This window comes from Arvicanthis niloticus, chromosome 1, assembly GCF_011762505.2.
Source record: "Arvicanthis niloticus isolate mArvNil1 chromosome 1, mArvNil1.pat.X, whole genome shotgun sequence".
In the NCBI taxonomy this organism is placed as follows: Eukaryota; Metazoa; Chordata; class Mammalia; order Rodentia; family Muridae; genus Arvicanthis; species Arvicanthis niloticus.
Window position 1 is genome coordinate 89,125,172 of NC_047658.1, and position 20,765 is coordinate 89,145,936.

A 20,765-nucleotide genomic window follows, 5' to 3' on the forward strand; every position below is an offset into this window, starting at 1 on the left:
TCCTTTATTCAGTTTGGGACCCCAGCATATGAGATGGTGCTGCCCACATTCAAAGTGGGTTTTCCCACTTCAGCTAAACCTCTTTATACACATTTTCAAAGACATCCACAGAAGTGTGTCTTCTAGGTGAACCCAAATGCATTAAAGTTGATACTCAAAATTAACCACCTTGCCACCCGTAGTTGCAAGTACAATGGAAAGCCTTGAAATTACCTTTTCTAATTTTTAAATTTGTTGATTTTTTAAATATTAAAATGAAACTTTTTTTCTGAGTATACTCTCATGTAACCTGCTTTTATTTTCCCTAAATTCATAATATATCACCAGCATCTTCCATGGCACTAGATAGTCCTCCAGTTTTAATGGCAACATTAAATTTTGTTGTATAAATGTTGACATCATGGTATTCTAAAGTTTCTATGTTATACAGTTGTCCTGTGGCATTGGAAGGAAATTGTTTCTAAGACTCTTCACTGATACCAAAATTCATGACGCCATATTTGTATACATTTCCCTAAATGCTTTACATCATGTCTAGGTTACTTACAATATTCAATATCTTATAAACACTATGTAAATCATTGAAAAATCAATAGATGTTCATTATAAATGCATAGTCTTAGCTGGGGTTTCTACTGCTGTAATAATTAACAGCATGACCAAAGGTAATTTGGGGGAAAGGCTTTATTGCATCTTTTAGCTTGTTGTCAGTCCATCATCCAGGAAGTCGGGACAGGAAGTGGAAGGTAAGAGCTAACACAGAGGCCATGGAGGAGTGCTACTTCCTTTTTTTTTCTCATGGCTTACTCAGCCTGCTTTCTTAAGCATCTAGGACCACCTGCCCATGGGGGCAACACACACAAAGGGCTGGGCCCTCCCACATCAATCACCAATCAATAAAATGTAGCACAGACTTGCCTTTAGGCTAATCTTATGGGGCACATTCTCATTGAAAATTCCCTCTTCTCAGATATGTTTCTGGCTGTGTCAGTTAATATAAAATCAGCCAGCAAAGGATTTCGCTAAATGTTTCCTATTCATAATTGGCTGAATCAATCTGGTCCCTGTATAGAATGAGGTCACATTTACATACAGCCTACATACCCTCTAAATATAAATAATATGTAAATATTATGTACATAGTTATGCTGTATTATTTAAAGAATAATGACAAAGAAAGAATCAGCATATGCAATAAAGATACAGTTTTATTTATTTTTAAAGATTTGTTTGCGTGTGTGTGTGTGTGTGTGTGTGTGTGTGTGTGTGTACAGGTCTATGGAGGCCAGAAAGTGTTAGATCCCTTGGAGCTCATGTTACAGGCATTTATAAGCTGCCCAGTGTACGTGCTTGGATGTGAACTAAGATCCAAAACAGTATTAGCTCTTAATAACTGAGCCATCTCTCCAGCCCCAAGATAAAGTTTGAAAACACATTTTCAACCCAATGTTAGTATTTTATTCTATCTATCTATCTATCTATCTATCTATCTATCTATCTACTGTATTGGTGTTGTACTCAGAACCTTGAGTATACTAGACAAGTTCTCAACCAGTAAGCTACATCCCCATGCCTTTATTACTACCATCATCATAATATTTTGAGGCAAGGTCTCAAAGGTGCATGTATTCTCAATGCCTGCAGTCTCTGTAATAGAAGGCCCTCTGCTGTTGCAGTAAGGCCTGTCTGTTGGACTGAAGTGAATCAAGAGGGAGGGAGAATTTGAAAGGTGAGCTGAGGCCAGTGAAGGAATGCTTGAGTCACCAGGCAGTGAGGACACCGATGGGACAAGATCTGTAATTTAGACCGGTGAGTACAGGGTGGTGAAGGAGGAGATACAGAGGAAGAGAAAGTGGGGCCAGGAAAACAAATGGGTGACTCTCAATACTCCCAATGGGGGACGACATCAGGTCAGACAGGGAATAAGAATGAGGACTCAGCTGATTTGAAGATGCCTCTCTGTACCTCCTGATGACAGAAAGCAATGAAGAAGTTTCTGGAATGAAACTTAGGCTTCTAGCTTGAGCAGCTAGATAGACTAGAATGCCATTAACTAAGATGAGGTGGTTTTAGGAGGTGGGGAGGTTCCAAGCTCAGATTTGGACAGCATCACTTAACTTTTGCTCCTTATGGACCATCGTCAGAACCAGTGGCTTCAAACAACCACCAAGTATTAGGTCAGTCTGTGGGTGGACAGTGCACTGGGTTCATCTGGGAAGTTTCTCTGATCCAGAACAGACTCTGTTGACCTCAACCAGTGCTGTTCATGGCATGTAGGGTCAAGTGCTAGGTCTGCTGGTCCACCTTGTGCCTCCTCCCTGTGGCCTCTCCTCACCAGATGACTGGCTTGGACATGTTCACATGGGTGGCACAGTCTCCAAGGTCAGCAAGAGAAGGCTAATTCTGATGTGCATGCACTTTTCAAGTATCTGCTTGTATCAGGCTTGTTCATAACCATCGGCCAAAGTGTGAGTCATGTGACCTACCCAGATTCAACCAGTGCAAAGCAAACTTTATCTCTTTATGAGATGGCAAAACTTAGCTAAAATTTTTTGCAAACTCCCACAGACACGGTATGTTTAAGATATTGGGGGTGGGGGAGCTGTGATTCAGTTGTAAAGTGAATGAATGAATAAATAAATAAATAAATAAATAAATAAATAAATAAATAAAATAAGGGGGAAACCTATAAAAAGATTTTGCTAGCATATATAAGCTGTGAGAAAACCTAAAGTTGTTACAGCTTGCTCGTTGGGGAAAAAACGGTATTTGTGGACCACCGAGGCAAAGATTACCAGGGGCCAATTAGGTCTCAGCAGACGATATATCTGGCGAAGGTAACTTAAGGACAAAAGAGTTTATTTTGGCTGGAGGTCAGCTTTGGGGACACCAGTCTCTTGTGCTGATGTTCTGGGAGAGGATGAGTCATGAATGGACCGCACACACACTCTGATAATTAAAACTGACCTTTGTGGGGGAGGGGGAAGCTCCATGCTATGCACTTTCTTAGCACTAGGTTTGTACTAGAGTACTCACACCAGTAAGCAGAGGCAGAGAACAAACAAAGAGGAGGGACTCTGGGCTGGAACCAGGGCCCTCTCTTCACAGCCTTATGTGAAGCTCTCTGTGACTGCGATATTGAGTGTTTCCCTGTCAAAAACTCAAGGGTTCCATTTTTAAAGGAGGAAAAAAAAAATCTCAGATCAAATACATTTCCCATTATAGAACAGGGCTTGGCGCCAGTACCAAAAGCCTTCTTCAGACTAAAATTAAGTAAAGAAACAATTCGGTTTACAGAAAGTTCTGAGAGCTAGGAAAGCTACACCCTGAATGGTCAGGTAGGGGGATACACATCTGCAAGGGGCCAGAGTAGGATTGCAGGTTTTAGGAATTCTGGGGGTGCATAGTGAGACTTTGTCTCCAAACTAAAAAGAAAGGAAAGAGTGGGTAGGGGACAACAAGGCAGGAGTTCCCTATTCACAATCCCCATCTGGCTAGTTAAGAATTCGAAACCCACAGTGATGTCATGTTCTACCACACTAGGGCAGGCTGTTCTCCCTCTCCAGCAGCCTGTGCAACACACTATGAGGAAGGTGCTCTCTTCAACCTTAGAGAAGAGAGGACTGAGCAATATCTTACCGTATCTTGTTTTATTACAAAGTCAATTTTATTAGATGTTCAATGAGCTGACATGGTGACATCTTCTGTGACAAAATACCGACACAGTCTCTTGGGGAGTTTGACTGGCACACAAGGGCCAGTGCTTGAGGGTGGGAAAGCACAGTCTAAGATGTGGGAAAGCTGGAGCTCCTTGGGGTTCCCCAGGCCTGTGACAAGGCCGGAGCCATGGGGTTCTCAGACTGTTGAATATCCAGATACTGCTGGGAGTCATGGGAGAGCAGAGAACGGAGCCAGGCCAATGGCTGGGGATGGCATCTAGCTTGGTACTGTGTGAGATGGGGACACTGCTTGTCCCAGCAGTGATTGTCCTTTGCTTGTTGGAGGCAGGCTTGGTGGCAGTTGTGGCTGGGAGCACAGAGAGGCCTTCTACAGGAGAATTAAGCTGCAGCTCTGTAGGCAAATGTCTTCTTCGTGTCTCCTCATGATGGATCTTGATGAAAGTGACAGTCTATGGTTCTAAACAGTTTATTGGTTGTCCATGGTAGAAAATGGATGCATAATGTACCATTCCCATTTCTCAGCATAGCCCTGAGATTAAATACCTTTTGCAGGGAGGAATGCCTGGGAAGGGAAGCTTATTGGCTAAGCCCTCTGGACTTCTAGGTATCTCATTAACATGAAGAACTCTGTTTTGGGCCTATGTGACCATAGGACACATTTCTTTTATGTGAGGGAGCATGGCACGTGTTCCAGGTCAGGGATCTGGCTCTGGGTCTCAACCTGCTCCACCTTACCAAGTTTCCTGGCATGGTTTAACATCCCACAACCAACGAAGGCAGCATAAGGATAAAGTGGTTTATTTTGGCTCCCAGTTTGAAGATATAGCCCATTATGGAGGCAGGAATGATGGCAGGAGTGGCTGACCACATTTTGTCCTCTGTCAGGAGACACAGAGATGAACATAGTGAATGGTGTGGCTATATTCAGATGGTCTTTCCTCCTCAGTTAAACATTTCTGGAAATATTCTCACAGATGTACCCAGAGATATGCTTTCTAGATGATTCTAAATACTGTCAGGCTGACCATTAAAATTAACTATGTAGCACAGGTAAGAGACTACTGTAAGCATATTGTAAATTGTTCTCAGAAAGAAAAAAAAAAAAAACCCTGAAGCCTAGAGAAACCAAATAATTCAGTCTGCGGTAGCATGGTTGGGATCTGAATTCAGATTTATTCCAACCCCATGGCCCCCTATTTCTGACTGTATAGCTAATAAGCCTGTTACTACAGCTTGTTTAGGGGTGATTGACCATAGATCATGATGTCATTGCTGTAGAAGGGGTCCCCTAGGAAGGCTCAGAATCCTACCACCTTGGTGTATGGTCAGATAAGATGGTCAGAGGCAGGGTTGGGTCTTGGATTCTACTTCTATAAACAGTCCAGGGCACAATTTCAGACATATCCTCTTGGGACTAGATGGAATAAGGACATTCCTTCTGTAAAAGAGAAAATCTTTTGTCCCCAAGAAGTCTCACTCTAAAATGTACACAGTAGAAACAAATTGTAGTCTTGCTCTGGGTGGACTGGGAGATCAGTTTGCTTACTGCTCAACCTTCTTAGGGCCCCAAGATAGATTTAGGTATTGCACACTTTTGAGACACACATCAGGAGACACAGCTCCACCTTGTGCAGCCTGGGTTCTTTTCACAGACCTTTACCTGGGCGAAGCCAGGAGCTTGACCTTCAACACAGAGTAGGATCTCAGGCCCAGTCAGTATGAATCATCTTTGGAGGTGTTGTGGAGCATGCCTGGCAGTTCTTCCAGCTGAGGCTCTGCAGGAAAGACCTCCACCTATTAGAAATGAGTGAGGAGAAAGCCCTGAACCACCCAAGGCTCCAGTGGGAATAAGTAGCATTGCAAATAAAGACCACTGGGTCCTGAGACAGGAATTTGGATTCTATGACTTCTATGCTTTCTGAGGACTAATGGATCGCCAGAGTCCCAGTCACCTTTGCTGACCTCACTCACTAAGCACACAGACCCCCTTACCCGTATGCTAGATGGTGTTCTTGCTGTAGCACGCAAGTAGAGCCTGTGGCAGACTGGCTCTGGACACTGGCTCAGCAAGATCTTGGCCTCCAAGATTCTAAGGAGCTTGCAGCTCAGAACACCTTGCAAGGAGACAAGGAATAAAGGTGTCCTTGGATGGAGCTACTGTTTGGATTCTCTGTATCTTATTTCCCAGCCCAGCCGTGGCAAACACTAGAATCTCTAAATGGATTTGCCATTTGCCCATTCAGCTTTAAGTCCATTGATTCTGCACTGACTGGAAACAAACTCATTTGTTATTAGTATATTAGTGAAAAGAACAGGTTGCAAAAACAGTTATGTCTGTCTGTCTGTCTGTCTGTCCATCACGGTGAGGAAGCCACTTTCACCTTTGTTTGCTTCTGTTGTTCCAAAGTTTCAAAGTGAGCATGCTCAATTGCCCTTCAGGAACTCGCAGTTAATTGAGGGAGACTAATGGGTCAGCAGATGAATTACAAAACAACCACAGAGGAAGAGTAACCTGTGGCCGCACCTCTGGTCTGTGCGGGTGCCCTCCGTTCTTTGTTTCACCCAGTTATCATTCTTTCCTTTAGAAACGAGCCATCCTGTGCCTCTTTAATGCTGATACACAACAACAATGTGCATGGGTGTGTGGGTACACACATGCTTTCTCACATATGAGCAGACTGCAGACCCTCGCTCTAGGCTGGCAACAATTTCTCTTTAGTTTTTGCTCCCCTTCAGAGATGTTCTCTCTCCCCAGCCTTATGATTTTGTCCATTTGGTTTTCTGGGTTTTTTCCCTTTTTTTGTTGTTGTGTCTAGGTTGTTTATTTGCCTTAATTATTTGCAATTAAGCTGAAGGCAAACGGTGAACAGCTGCATGGATGGATAAGGGCTTTGACCTTTGAGTGACAATGCTGCCCCTCCCCTTACAATCAGGCTATTATTCTATTTTCCTTAATTCTTCTAAGAAAGAACCAGAAAGCATGGAAATGGGCCCTGTCACAGGGACAGGAACCTCAGGCATTTCACACCCCCCATACTTCTGCCTAACCTCCCAATCTGCCTTCCAGCAGATAAACAGATGGCTCACTCCCATTCAGAAAGCTGACTCCAGGTTTCTCAACAGGGTAGTAGGTTTTCCTTAACTTCTCTGATTTGTTGCCAGAGATCTCTATCCCTGACCCCTGTGCTGGGAATTGAACTCACACAGGCTAGACAAGAGTTTTATCTCTGAGCTACACTCCCAGCCTCAGAGATGTCTCTCTTTGGCCAGGTTCCAGGTGCCATGGCCCTTCCTACCTCAGTCTTTGCTGCTCCCTGTGCCTGGCACTCAGCCCCAGTTCTGCACAAGGCCAGCTCCCTTCTGCCATTTTATATTGAGTCAACATAACAAAGGTGCCTTGGGAAGCCGTGTGGGGAAAGCTGGCAACATGGTCCGGGTTCCAGTTTTATTCTGTTGCTTCGAAAACAAACTCACCCTGAGCAGAGACAGTTGGTGGGAGGAAAGGCTTATTTGGCTCCAAGCTATAGTCTATTATTTCAAAGAAATGAAGGAAACTGAGCGCAAGTCACATCACATCCAGTCAAGAGCATTGAAAAGCGAACACACCCTGCTGCCTGCTTGCTGCTCAGCTCTCCCTCTCCACTCTTCTGCTGTCCCAGGGCCCCAAGCAGGAATGGTAGCACATGCACTCAGGATAAGTTTTCCTACCTCAAGCAGTGATCAAGACTCCGCCTCCCCACACTCATAGCCACAGACCTGCTGGATAAAGATAATTCTCCGTTGAGATTCTCTTCCCTGGTGTGTTAAGTTGTGGCAAGTTGATATTTAAAACTTACCATCGTAGGCCATAAAAGAGTTTACCAGGGCATAAAAGCAGAGAAAGAGAACGTACTGAAATACTTTGTAAAAGTACAGGGAGTGAGGTCCCAGAGAGGGTCCACACCACTCAGAAGGGGTAACAAACTAGCAGTCAAGTAAGACTCTTCTTGTGCAGGCCCATATCTGAGGGGACAGACAGACCTTTCCTTATCTTACTGAGTAGTAAATTTTACAGTTTTTTTTTTTTTTTTTTGTAGCAGATAAGGTATGTGGGATAGTAGAGGTTAGGCGCTTTCTGTTTACTATTTAAAGTATGTGAATTTTGCTCTTAGTTTTGGTCTTTATCTCTACCAAAGAGCTCTTTCCCAGACCAGTCTGAAAGGCTGATTGTTCCATCCTCCTAAGTCTCTCTACCCAGTGTCCTTGAGCATTGTCCAAAATTATCTCATTTTAAAAGTCTGTGTTTGTATGAGTCTCTCTCTCTCTCTCTCTCTCTCTCTCTCTCTCTCTCTCTCTCTCTCTCTGTCTCTCTCTGTGTGTGTGTGTGTGTGTGTGCGCGCTTGCGCGTGTGTGTGCATGCGCGCATGCGTGCATATGCACACTGATGTACATAGCACATATAGAAGTCAAAGACAACCTCAGAGATTTGTCATATCCCAGGCTAGATGAACCACAAGTTTCTAAACTCAGGTCTTCACGCATTGGAGCCAAACACTTTATCCACTAAGCCTCATCTCTCCAGCCCCATTCATTGATGAGTAAGCTAGAAAGACAAAGTGTCTCACTGGCCATCTGGATGTCTACCCTTCCTGCGTATATGCTCAGTGAGAGTAGGGTACTTGTCAGATTTTCTCACTGTGGATTTCTCAGTGTCTACAATTGCACCAGACCAGACACCTACTGGGTAATCGATAAACTTAGGTGAGTAACTAAATGATTCCTTAGCTTCAGGGGAAATCCTCCTATCTGGGTACCTAGACAACATAAATGATTATGTGCTATTACCATTGCAGACAGAATCCTTCAAGCTGAGTGAACCTTACAGCCAGTGCACAGAGGACGGCAGTGACGTGCCCGTCACAAACATCTACAATGCTGCCTACTCCCTCCAGGTATGGCACAACGGGGCCCTCATCTCTGACTTGTGGCCTAGATCCAAAAGATGAAGTTATATCTAGTCTGAGGTGTGCCTGGGACCAGGAACTAGGGTGAAGATATCTGGGGTTGGTCCAAAAACCTCAGGTACAAACGATGCCAGCTGATTCCAGTCTTCTTCGGTCCTCTGTAACCAGAGCTTAATTGATTCACTGATGTTTGTGTGGAACACAATGTACAAGGCAGACAAGTCTAATGCTAAATGGGCTTTGGCAAAGGATAGACGGAAGGGAACCCTCCAACAGGAGACACTGGCTGAGGGGTCAAAAGTTTGGCTTCCAGGTACATTTGTGCCCCATGACTTGGGGAAGTTATACCCCCTTGACAGTCATGCTGGGATCAGCGTGAGCTGATTGACAGCTCCTGAACCCCTCCAGTTGCACATTGATTACTCAAGTCAGAATGACATTTAAAAAATAGGAAATGCCATAAGAAAAAATCCATATTTCTAGCTTCCCTCGAACAAAAAAGGAGGATGAGGAGAAAGAAGAGGAGGAAGAAGAGGACAAAGAGGAGGAGGAGGAGGAGGAGGAAGAGGAGGGGGAGGAAGAAGAAGAGGAGGAGGAAGATGAGGAGGATAAGGAAGAAGATTAGGATGAGGAGGAAGAGGAGGAAGAGGAGAAGGAAGAGGAGGAGGATAGGAGGAAGATAAGGATGAGGAGGAGGAGGAGGAGGAAGAGGAGGAGGAGGAGTTTTTGTTTGTTTTTCCTGAGACGAGGTTTTATTTTATAGTTCAGGCTGGCCAACCAAGTTGCTATGCTCCTGCCTCTGTTTTCTGAGTGCTAGAATACCTGGTCCAAATGTCAGTTTATATCTGCATTCTGTGTGACCTCAGGCAAATTACTCAAATCTCTGCTGTGTCTTTTTTCCCTCTTTTGGATAAGTACAATATTACTCCACAATATTACTCCATGCATGAAATACATGAGCATATTAAAATATGTGTCCTTATCGCTAAACTTTACCCAGGGCATCTTTCTTACAAACTCACTTTGAGGGGACAGGGTAAAGTCCATTTGATTATAGCAGGGATTCTTGTCAGCAGGCCCTCTCACACTAACAGTCCCTCTTGTGAGCATTACCTCTTGGCTCAGTTCTGATGGAGGCTAGAAGGTTCCATGCTGGGCATCCTGAAAAAAAAAAGTGGTCTTTAAAATTGTTTTTAGCCTCTTCTTTAATTTTATATGTATGTGTTGTGGACAGTGTGGTCAGAAAGGGCTTTGGAATGAGAGATAAGAGAGTTCCTGGCCTCTACCTGCAAGGAAGTTAAAAAACATTCCTCGGTATTCTCTTTCAGATCTGCCTTTATTCATGCTTCCAGACGAAGATGGTAGAAAAATGTGGCTGTGCCCAATACAGCCAGCCTCTGCCCCCAGCAGCCAATTACTGCAACTACCAGCAACACCCCAACTGGAGTGAGTGATCTCACCCCCAACCTTGCACACCCCAGGATGGGAGTCAGCTTGGCCCAGCAATAGCCAATGACTTACCTTATGATGCTCTTGAACCCCTGTCTGTCTCTATTGCTCTTTGCCTGAAAAAGTGTTAAAGACTTTTTATCACCAAGCCTGGCTTGGACTGTACTTTCCAGTTCTGTACTGAGTGCTATGTCCCAGCATGTGCTAATAGCTTGCCCGCATAGTCACCTCTAAAAGGTATTGTTGACGGTACTCTTTCACAGAACAGAGAGCCAAGGTTCAGAAAGATTAAGTCACTTACCTGAGGACACACAAATCGGTAGTCACAGAACTGAATCCAAGGGCTGCCTAACTTCCCCTGCCCCCTCATGGTATTTCTTTGTGCAGTTGTTTGGTTTTGGTCTTGGTTTTGGTGTTTTGAGACAGGGTTTCTCTGTGTAGCCCTCACCATCCTGGAACTCAGTCTGTAGACCAGGCTGGCCTTGAACTCAGAGATCAGTCTGCCTCTGCTTCCTGAGTGCTGGGATCAAAGGCGTGCACCTCCACACCCAGCTCCCAACTCATATTTTAACTAGGAAATGATATCATTTCCTGACGTCACAAACCAGCACTGTCCCCTACCCCCCCACCCCAACCACCCAATCCCCGGCTCCTACTTGCCAAGAAACAAAAATAACCCTCAGCCTTTGTAAAAGATGTACATATAAAGTACCAGCATGAGATGGTGGAGGCTCCACAGGTGACCCTAGGAAGAGTGTTGTGTCCCCGAAATTCATACCACTTTCTACCCTGTCCCCCCAGTGTATTGCTACTACCAGCTGTACCAGGCCTTTGTCCGGGAAGAACTGGGCTGCCAATCTGTGTGCAAGCAATCCTGCAGGTGCGTAGACTTGGAGGGTTGGGGCAGGTAGGATTGTGCTGGGCCAGCAGCTTGTGTTCACTCTGTGCCTTTCTCCCTGCAGCTTTAAGGAATGGACACTGACCACCAGCTTGGCACAGTGGCCATCTGAGGCTTCTGAGGTAAGTTCTATCTCCACTTCCCACCATCCCCTGGAGCCCTTGGTATCCTCATCTATTCTACAAGGGGGGGGGGGGGCATAGTTCCTGGGTGGATATACCTACACAGCCAAGACCAGAGACAGGATGTGTGCGGCTGAAGGAGAGAGCAGTGGGTAGCTGTATGCCTACTCTTTCTTTCTCCATCACAGAAATGGTTGCTGAATGTTCTCACCTGGGATCAAAGCCAGCAAATAAACAAAAAGCTCAACAAGTAAGTTTACCTCCACCCAGTTCCCTCTGCCTCTGTCCACCATTCTGGGCCCTAAGCTTGCTTCCTCATTGCCAAGCCCTCCCATTTTCGTTCATTCAATCATTTAATCGACAAATATTTACTAAGCTCCTATCACGAACCAGGCCCTGCTCTGACTTTTGTTTGACCACGATCCACCATACGAAATACATTTTGCATTGTAGCCCATTGAGTCTGTAACTGGAATAAAACATGCAACAGTATTTCCTTGTGATGTACAAAGCACTTGGGCTGATTTTCAGAAGACACACAATGCTCTGGCCAAACCCATTGTTTACAGTTGTCTTTCCATACCCTCCGGGGATCTGTTCCCCAACTCCCCATGAATACAAAATCCCTGAATGCCCAAGTCCTGTACGTGAAATGGTACATGTTTGCATATGACCCACCACATCCCCTCATCTGCTTAAGTCATCTCTAGAGTGCCTGTGATGTCCAATGTGATGTAAATACTATGGAAATAGCTATCATATTAGATTGTTAAGGGAACCTGTCAAGAAACAGGTCGGTGCCTGTTCCATCAAGGTATAATTATTTCTCCTCTCAAAAATTCCCCTCCATGGTTGGTTGAACATATAGAGTGGGAGGGTGGGTTTCCATCCTAATCGATCACCATACACCAATCTGATTGGTTAGTGCCCATATCATCTTAACTGGCAAACATTTTGGATATGTCTTCCAATATATTCTGCTATTTCTTTCTTTCTTTTTTTTTTTTTTTCTTTACCGTTTTGGTTTGTTTTTTTTGTTTGTTTGTTTGTTTTTTTTTTTTTTTCTTGACAAGATCTTGTGTAGCCCAAGTTGGTTTCAGTGAATGACCTTGAACTCCTAATCCTCCTGTCTCTACCTACCAAGTACTGGGACTGCAGACATGAACCGCCATGCCCAGCTTTTCCCAGTCTATTCAGTGATGTAGCAGATACTGCTGTCGCCCATTAAGACTTACTTTGTGATTTGCTGGTGTATCCCGCCTTACATAAATAGTCCCTTTACCATTATATCTTCTAATCCTACTAGGACCTTTTTCACAAAGAAATTCATTTCTCAGATACTTTTAGCAAAAATTTATCTAGGCCAGAGATCAGGAATCTCAGCAAATGGAGACAAAGATGGGAGAGATTGCATTCACATCTGCCACTCAAGCCATGTAAAGCCCTGCTCTGGCCATTACCGTGTCCCAGCTTAGGGTCTTACCCAGTAAAAGTTAATCTGAGCCTCCCATTAAGGGCCAGGTGGTGTGTGAGTTGTTGGGGGAAACATGTGGACATTCAGGTGACCAAGCAGGGTAAAGGTAAAGATAGAATTAGCCCATCAATAATCCCAAAACTTTGGAGCCAAGGCAGGAGGGTTGAGAGTTCAGGGCAAGCTTAGGCTACTCCTTGAGAAGCTGTCTCAATAAACATAACTAATGAAACAACAACATAGAACGAGACTGAGCATTTGCAGCCAATTGTTGCAGATGAGTGACCCCTAGCCAAATCTGCTCCATAAAAGTGGTCCTTTATTTTCAGCTTTCCCCGAGAGATGGGATGTGCTATGAGCATGTGTCCATCCTCTCATCACATCAGACGGCTGCGTAAGAGGAAGCGCTGAGAAAGGGCATGAACCTTCCAGTTCACCACTGCCCTGTCGGGAGAGTTTAGAATGGTAGTGTAGGGTATGGCCTTGAAGCCAAATGGGTCTGGCTCTGAACCTGTTCATTTAACAGTTAGGCGGTGAATGAACCCAATCAGAGTCTCTTTTTTTCCACATTGGTATAGCAGAGGGATGATTAAAGCATGGCTCTCTACCTCAGAGAGACGTTATGAGAACTGAGTTCATTCACTCAAGGGTCTTCCACTGAAGACCCTTTTGGCAACACTGAAAATGCCTCTAATAGATGTTAGATGCTATTACACTTATCACAATTACCTTAATCTATTTATTTCTCTCACTTGCACCACTTACTAGTCTCCTATATGAGTCTGCAATTGTAATCACACAATTACCAGTGTCAAAATCTGATGCAAGGGTGGCCGGGTGAACTGGCTTCCTCTAGGGGTTGAGAAACAGTTTTTTTGTCTCATTTTGTTGTTTTGTTTTTTAGTGAATAGGTGCCCTGAGATCCAGGTCTGTCTTAGTGTTTCTATTGCTGCAACAAAACACCATGACTCAAAAGCAAGTTGGGGAGGAAAGGGTTTATTTGGCTTACACTTCCACGCTGCTGTTCATCGCTGAAGGAAGTCAGGACAGGAACTTCAACAGGGCAAGAACCTGGGCAGGAGCTTACGCAGAGGCCATGGAGGGTTGCTACTTGCTGGCTTGCTCAGCCTGCTTTCTTATTCAATCCAGGACTATCAATCCAGGGATGACACCACCCACCATGGGCTGGGTCCTCTCCCCTTAATCAATAATTGAAAAAATACCTTACAGCTGGACCTCATGGAAACATTTCCTCAGTGGAGGCTCCTCCTTCTCTGATGACTCCAGCTTGTGTCAAGTTGACACACAAAACCAGCCAGTACAAGGCTCAAGTAGGAAATGCACCCTGTGGCATAGAAAGAGACCCTGAGACCAGGTTTTAATAGTCTGAGGAAGTTCAGAGCACAGGTCATGGTAGAGGCTTGTGCAAGAGGGAAATGACAGCCATGCTGAGGAACTAGCCACCTGGCAGGAAGCCAAGCCTTCCCACACACCTGAGCCCCATCTGTTGGAATTTCTGCAGGACAGACCTGGCCAAGCTCTTGATATTCTACAAAGACCTGAATCAAAGATCCATCATGGAGAGCCCCGCCAACAGTGTGAGTAGTCTGTTTATCCAGCAAGTCCCAGGACCATAAAGATGCCTGTCTACCTGGTCTAAGGGAGCAGTCAATTTGTAGGGATCTGACCTGATATAGTTTTGCTGCCAGGGGCCAATCAGGCCTCAGAGAAGAAGCCCCAAGTGAAAGGAGACAGGCCTGTAGCTGAGACTAATTGGGAAAAAAAAAACCCACCCTTTACCCTCCCCCCCCAGACAGGGTCTCACTAGGTAGCCCAGACTGGCCTTGAACTGGCACTCAGCCTTCTGCCCCTTGCTCCCTGAGTGCGGGATTGCCAGCATGTGCCACCACCCTCAGCCTGGACAAGTCTATCTTGAGGTTATAACATGGTCTCCCTTGCAGATTGAGATGCTTCTGTCCAACTTCGGTGGACAGCTCGGCCTGTGGATGAGCTGTTCGGTCGTCTGTGTCATCGAAATCATCGAAGTCTTCTTCATTGACTTCTTCTCTATTATCGCCCGCCGTCAGTGGCAGAAAGCCAAGGATTGGTGGGCCCGTAGGCGGACACCGCCCTCCACTGAGACGCCCTCCAACCAGCAGGGCCAGGATAATCCAGCTCTGGATACGGACGACGAACTGCCCACTTTTACCTCTGCTATGCGCCTGCCTCCAGCCCCGGAGGCCACAGTGCCTGGCACACCACCCCCCAGATACAATACCCTGCGCTTGGACAGAGCCTTTTCCTCCCAGCTCACAGACACACAGTTGACCAATGAGTTCTAAGACAGGATTGGAAAACAATCATGGTTTGAGGAGACTCTGTTCCTGACACAGATGGCCCTCCTTCCTATCCTTGCTCTGGCTTTTGATGCGTGACTAGCAGGCCTGCTGTGAACAGGATAGGGTATGGAAATGCACAGAAGGACCTGATGGGCCCTGCCCCAACAGTCATAACTTCCAGAATGAGCTATATTCTGCAACCTGGACTCAGCACTTATAAGCTAAAGAGCCAAAGGTAATGGCCTGGGTCAACCGTGAGCTCTTCACAGGATCCTGAGAGAGAATCATGCTTCTGAGTCCCAAGCATGGGAGCTTACCCACAATAACCCTGACATTGCTTGTAGCTCAAGCACATGATCTTGGGTAGCAAGGCTGCCCAGCTATTGCCTAACGTGTGTGACAGAAGACATTAGCACCATCCTTAGATCCCAGCGGTTGGTTGCTGACCTCAGTCATTGACACTGGGACAAGATGTCCTCTGTGCCCTCAGACAGACAGTTGGCCTAGAGCCCGGGGATCATGTTTGGAGAGGGCACAGCAGAGAGAAGCCAAGGGGTGTGGTAGGATGTCCCTACTCTGAAATCAGGGTGGAGCAGTAGAGAAGGGCCATTTAAAGGGCATAGCGGGACACTCCTGCCAAATGGTGTTCCCATAATCTCAGCTCGAGTGGTATGCTGTGAGCTGTACCAAGCACTTACATAAGTTACTTTAGGGCATGGCAAACACCAGTCTACAGGCCCAATTCTTTATTTTGTCTTTGAACCAAGAGTATGCATATGTGTGAGAATGTATGTATGAATGTGTACATAGGTATGTGTTTATAATTTTTATATAGCTAATATATACATGCATATATATCAAAAAGATAATATTTTATGACTTGTGAAAATTATATGAGATTCAAATGTTAGTGTTTATAAATAAAGTTTTATTGATAGACAATCACTCCAGTTTATTTATATTTTGTTTGTGGCTGCTATGAAAGCTGAATTAGCATAGTTGAGTAATTAAAACATTGGCCTTTTCCAGAAATAATTTTCCAGCTCCTAGGTTAGTCCAATAAGGGTGGATAGAAACTAGGGCAGGCTATTTGTTCAAGATGACTTAGCTAGGAAGTTGCAGATATGAGATTTGAACCCAAGAAACCTGCCTTGCTGGCATGAGCACCCTCATTCCCCTATCCTGAATGCAATCCCTGCATGTATTATGTATGAAGCTGATGTCACTTGGGGGGAAAGAGGAGGAGGCTTAGTACCCAGGATCTAGACCAGATCATGCACATATCAGAAAGACCTGCACTCAGAGACTCAGTGACACACAGAGACAGAGGCTGGTAAATTCCTGGATCCTCATAAAAGAGAGGCTGTGGGGAACCTACAAGACATGGGTTCTACCCCTCTCCATGCCTGTGCCTGTAGTCACCACCTCTACCACTGGTTCTCAGGGGGTCAGCTCAGGAGGGAGGTCATGATGAGTCTAGGTGACATGGCACTGCCCTGGGGGAGTGGGCTGATGCAGCCAAGCATCCAGGGCATAAGCTTGGCTAGGCTCCTGGTGGCTACAACTGGTGCTGACAGGGAACATGCAGCAGATGCTCACTTGGGCACCACTCAAAAGAGAGCTGGGGACTGTGTCCTTAGATTCATGGAACTGGCCAACTCTGGCATGATGTCATCAGCAGGAACATTTCCAGCAAGGCTGGAGTTGCTGCTGGGTGTGTCAACGGTGAGGCCAACAGCATCTGGCTTAATTGTCTTCTAGCAGATGGGCGAGCACACTTCTTGGCTTCAGCCATCTCCACGCCTGCTTGACTCCCACAGTGTCGCCTTTTCTCCTTTTCCATTCACCCTTCCAGGACAGGTGCAAATGTCACCATCTCTGCCAAGCTTTCCCTTGTCCTGAGAAGTTGAAGCTTTTAGCATTGCACACCATTCACCCACTGGTATAAGTTTTCATCCACTCACGTCTGTCAGTAGATCATGAACTCTACGGAGACAGGAATAATGTCTTACCCTTTCATACTCAGATTGAGATAGGACTGAACACAGTGTTGACATTTAATTGTATGAAGCTTATAAGAAAAATAATAATTGGGCTGGCAAGGTGGCTCAGCGTTGGTAAGGGAACTTGCTGCCAAGCTAAATGACCTGAGCTTAACCTCTGGAATGCACATGTGGAAGGAGAGAGGGGACTCGCTCAAGCTTCCTCTGACCTCCACACATTCACGTCTGCATGTGTGCCCATATAGGACAAACAAATAAATGTAATTTAAAAAACAATAAGAATGACATGGCCTTTCAGCTCCTATTTGCTAGAGACTCTGCACAGTGCCTCACACACATCAACCTCTGTAATGCTGGCCCCCTCGGATTTGCTTGCAAATAAACTGATGCACAGAGATTTCTCTTCCAACCACACAGCTAGTAATTTATGAGCCCCACCCAATAGCGCCAGAGGCTTAGCCACCAACCACTCTGCAAACTGTGTGGCACTCAGAAGCTGCCCATGAAGAAATCACCACTGGTCTCTGGCTTTATGTCCAGGGGCCTTCTTATAGCAGGCCAGCGGGGAGGACAAGCCCATGACCCATAGAGCATCTCCTAATGATTCAGAGACTCCCTGGGAACTTGCACCCCAAAGGTTGACATTAAATAAAAACTTAAGTTTTTCCAGACTGGAATTATAACTCCAATTAAGTTGGTAGACCACTTGCCTAGCACGTAAGAGTCCCTGGGTTCAAACACCACTTAAGCCAGGCATGGCAGCACATACTTATAGCCCCAGCCACACACAGCTATGTAGCAAGTTCAAGGCCAGCCTGGGGTATATGAGACCTTGTCTCAAAGAAAAAAAATTTAAGACCCAGGCTTGTCTGAGATAGAAACTCAGAAGAGAGGTTGGAGTTGGACGTGGATGAAGCTTGACTGATGTGAGAGTTAAGGATATAGACTGAGTCACCATGGTGGAAAATGGTCACTTCCTCGGTCAGAAGATGAAGAAAAGCAACAGCTGCAGCATGAGAAGTTTCCAGAACAAACAGCAAGGCAGCATAGGGCTCCCTACCCACCAGCTCTCTCCTTTTCATTCCTATTCCAGGACATTGCAGGAAGATGTCTCCAAGAGACAAATGGGGCGCATGGTACTCCCCACTTAGATATTTCCCCACCACCTTGGCCAGGTTTCTGAATTGCGTCTAGGACAAGGATGTTAAGTGGCAGGAGGCTTCACTGCCATACCTGCCACTCATTGTTCTCCATTCATCCATCCATCCGTCAAGACTAGGTACAGATGCTGCCAAGATCCATTTTTGAGAAAGGCTCCACAAAGGATAAATGGCTAATGGGAATGTGGTATAATACATACAGTGGGACTTTACTCAGCCACAAGGAGAAATGAAATCTGTAGGAAAACGGATGGAACTGAAAGATATCAGATCGAGTGTGGAAATTTGGACTTAGAAAGACAGACACAGTATGTTCATCTCATGTAGGGATCTCACCTCTAACTGTTAGATCAGCATCTTTAGGAGGGTAGGTGGACAAATGCTTTTGGGGACTGGAGAGAAAGGGGCTAAAAGGGGGAGTCGGGGAAGACAAACCAACAAAATAAAAGGGGGATACCAGAGGTGAAGAGTGCAGAGAGATCACATGGAAACCTGTGACTTCACAAGCTCATTATGGATGAAGCAGCTCCCAGAAGTAAGAGCCCACTTTGGTTCATGATCGGGGCACCTGTGTCATCAGGAGGTGGTGGTGAATGCCTGTAATCCCAGGGCTGGAGATGGAGAGCTGCCTACCCAGACCCTCTGCCTCAAAGCAAGGAAAACAGAGAAGTCATCAAGGTAAGGAACAGTCAGCCGCAGGGCAGTGAGTCGAGCCAGTGCTGTGGGAAGAGAGACAACCCCCCCTCCCCCAGTGCTTCAGGTGGGGAGGAGCAGGCCCAGGTGTTGCCACTACTGGGAGGTGCCTTCTAAGAAAAGCAGTTTATTGGAGGAAAGATAAATTTTCCCTTGTAATTTCAAAGGGCTCCTTCCAAGGTTGTGTGGGTCCATTGCTTCGGGCCTGAGGTGAGACAGAACACAGTATCCTGCAAGACAGACAAGAAACGGAGAGGAGGAGGGACTTAGGACAAGAGACCTTTCAAAGCTTACCCCTATGACCTACTTTTGCCAATCAGGCCCCACCTCCTAGAATTTTCACCTTTTACCCACGTCCTTTCACCAGCTGGATTCCAAGCTCTCACTCAACACGTGAGCCTACGGAGGACATTTTATCTTCAAAGTAGAGCAGCTAAGGAATCGTTCATGCAGATAGTTTACCCTGGAGAAGAATGTTCTGGACAGAAGGAAATGCCAGCACTGGCAAAATTACTTCCTTTTATAATAGAATGTCATCTAGTCACTAAAAAGGAATGAAGTGGGTCAGCAGGTGAAAAACGATTGACAACAAGCCTAAAGACCCATGTTCAATCCCCAGCACCCCAGGAAGGAGGGCACTATTTTCAGCAAGTCGTCCTCTGACTTCCATACATGCCCAAGCTGATTGCCCTTCCTCACATAAATGTCATCTGTAAGGAAGTGCTAACATATGGATGAATTTCAAAACTATCATCCCAACTGAAAAAGCCAGCATACATAACTGCTTGTACCCACTTATAACAGAGACAAATTCAGGAGAGTAGAACAGATGGGCAGCTACCCAGAGGAAATGGGTGCTTATGGCTTAATGGACTTGGGGTTCCCACTAGGGAATGTAAAAACATTTTGGAACTACACAGAGGCAGTGTTTGTAGAGCACTGTGGATGTGCAGGATGCCTCTGAACTCCACAAGGGTTGACTTTATAGAATGTGGATTTTACCCCAGCAAAATACTCAAAGGAAATTTAAGAAGGGGTATAAAGACACATCTATAATCTTAGCTCTTGGGAGGCAGGAGGATCACGTAGTTCGAGAGAAGTCTGGGCTATATAGTAAAGCTCTGCCTCGTATGTATGTATGTATGTATGTACATACATACATACATACATGTATGCATGTATACATATATGTAACTATGTATATTTTAAAAGTGAGCTGACTTAAAGAAAAACTACAAATGAGAGTGCAAACAGAAGCAATATGCCCTAATTACAGAAGCCAAGAGAGTAGAAACTTCTGGGTGGCTGAGGGGTGCTGAAGTGTTTAAAAATACAGAGGACATGTGGATACTGGCAGGTGAGTGGCTGTTTCTCATTCTGAATGGCATCACATGTAGGTGTGTACTTTCCTGTTAGATCCCACAGAAACCTTCTATGCATTCTGCTACAGATCATGAATTTGCACAACCTCAAAGGTCTCAGGGATATAGCTCAGTCTGTAGAGTGTGTGCTTCACAGCCGTGAGGACTCGAGTTTAACTCCCACGACCCATGTAAGAAAGCCAAGTATGGTGACACGTGCTTGTAACCCCAGCTCTGGGGAGGCAGAGATGACAGGCAGATCCCTGGGACTCAATGGCTGGTTAGGCTAATGGACTTGGTGAGCTCTAGGCTAGTGAGGCACCCGGTCTCAAAAAACAATGCAGATGGCTCTAACAGAGTGAGTGACACCTTAGGTTAATCCTCTGGCCTCAGGTGTGCATGAACATGTACACATGTGCATATATGCATATCAGTACACAACTGCACACACACACAGTGGGGGAGGGGGAGGGGGAGGGGGAGGGGGAGGGGGAGGGGGAGACAGAGATGGAGATTGCACAACCCACATACTCAACTCAGAAAAGAAAGAAAATTATCTGGACAGTAATGCAGGTATTATGTGGGTTCTAAAAGCATCCTAACACCCCTAAAAGCATCTGGCAGTCAATGAAGTACCCTACAGACA

General features: G+C 45.5%; 1 protein-coding gene across 1 annotated transcript in view; it reads left to right on the forward strand.

The window, feature by feature from the left end:
• Positions 1–15,847, forward strand: part of Scnn1g (sodium channel epithelial 1 subunit gamma) — a 33,015-nt gene extending 17,168 nt beyond the window's left edge. Inside the window, exons 7-13 of the mRNA XM_034512697.2 lie at positions 8,513–8,611; positions 9,952–10,069; positions 10,874–10,952; positions 11,035–11,092; positions 11,281–11,342; positions 14,086–14,161; positions 14,525–15,847. Of these exons, the coding sequence (XP_034368588.1) occupies positions 8,513–8,611; positions 9,952–10,069; positions 10,874–10,952; positions 11,035–11,092; positions 11,281–11,342; positions 14,086–14,161; positions 14,525–14,905 (873 nt within the window). The 3' untranslated portion in view covers positions 14,906–15,847. The remainder of the gene's footprint in view (positions 1–8,512; positions 8,612–9,951; positions 10,070–10,873; positions 10,953–11,034; positions 11,093–11,280; positions 11,343–14,085; positions 14,162–14,524) is intronic.
• The last annotated feature ends 4,918 nt before the right edge of the window (positions 15,848–20,765 follow it).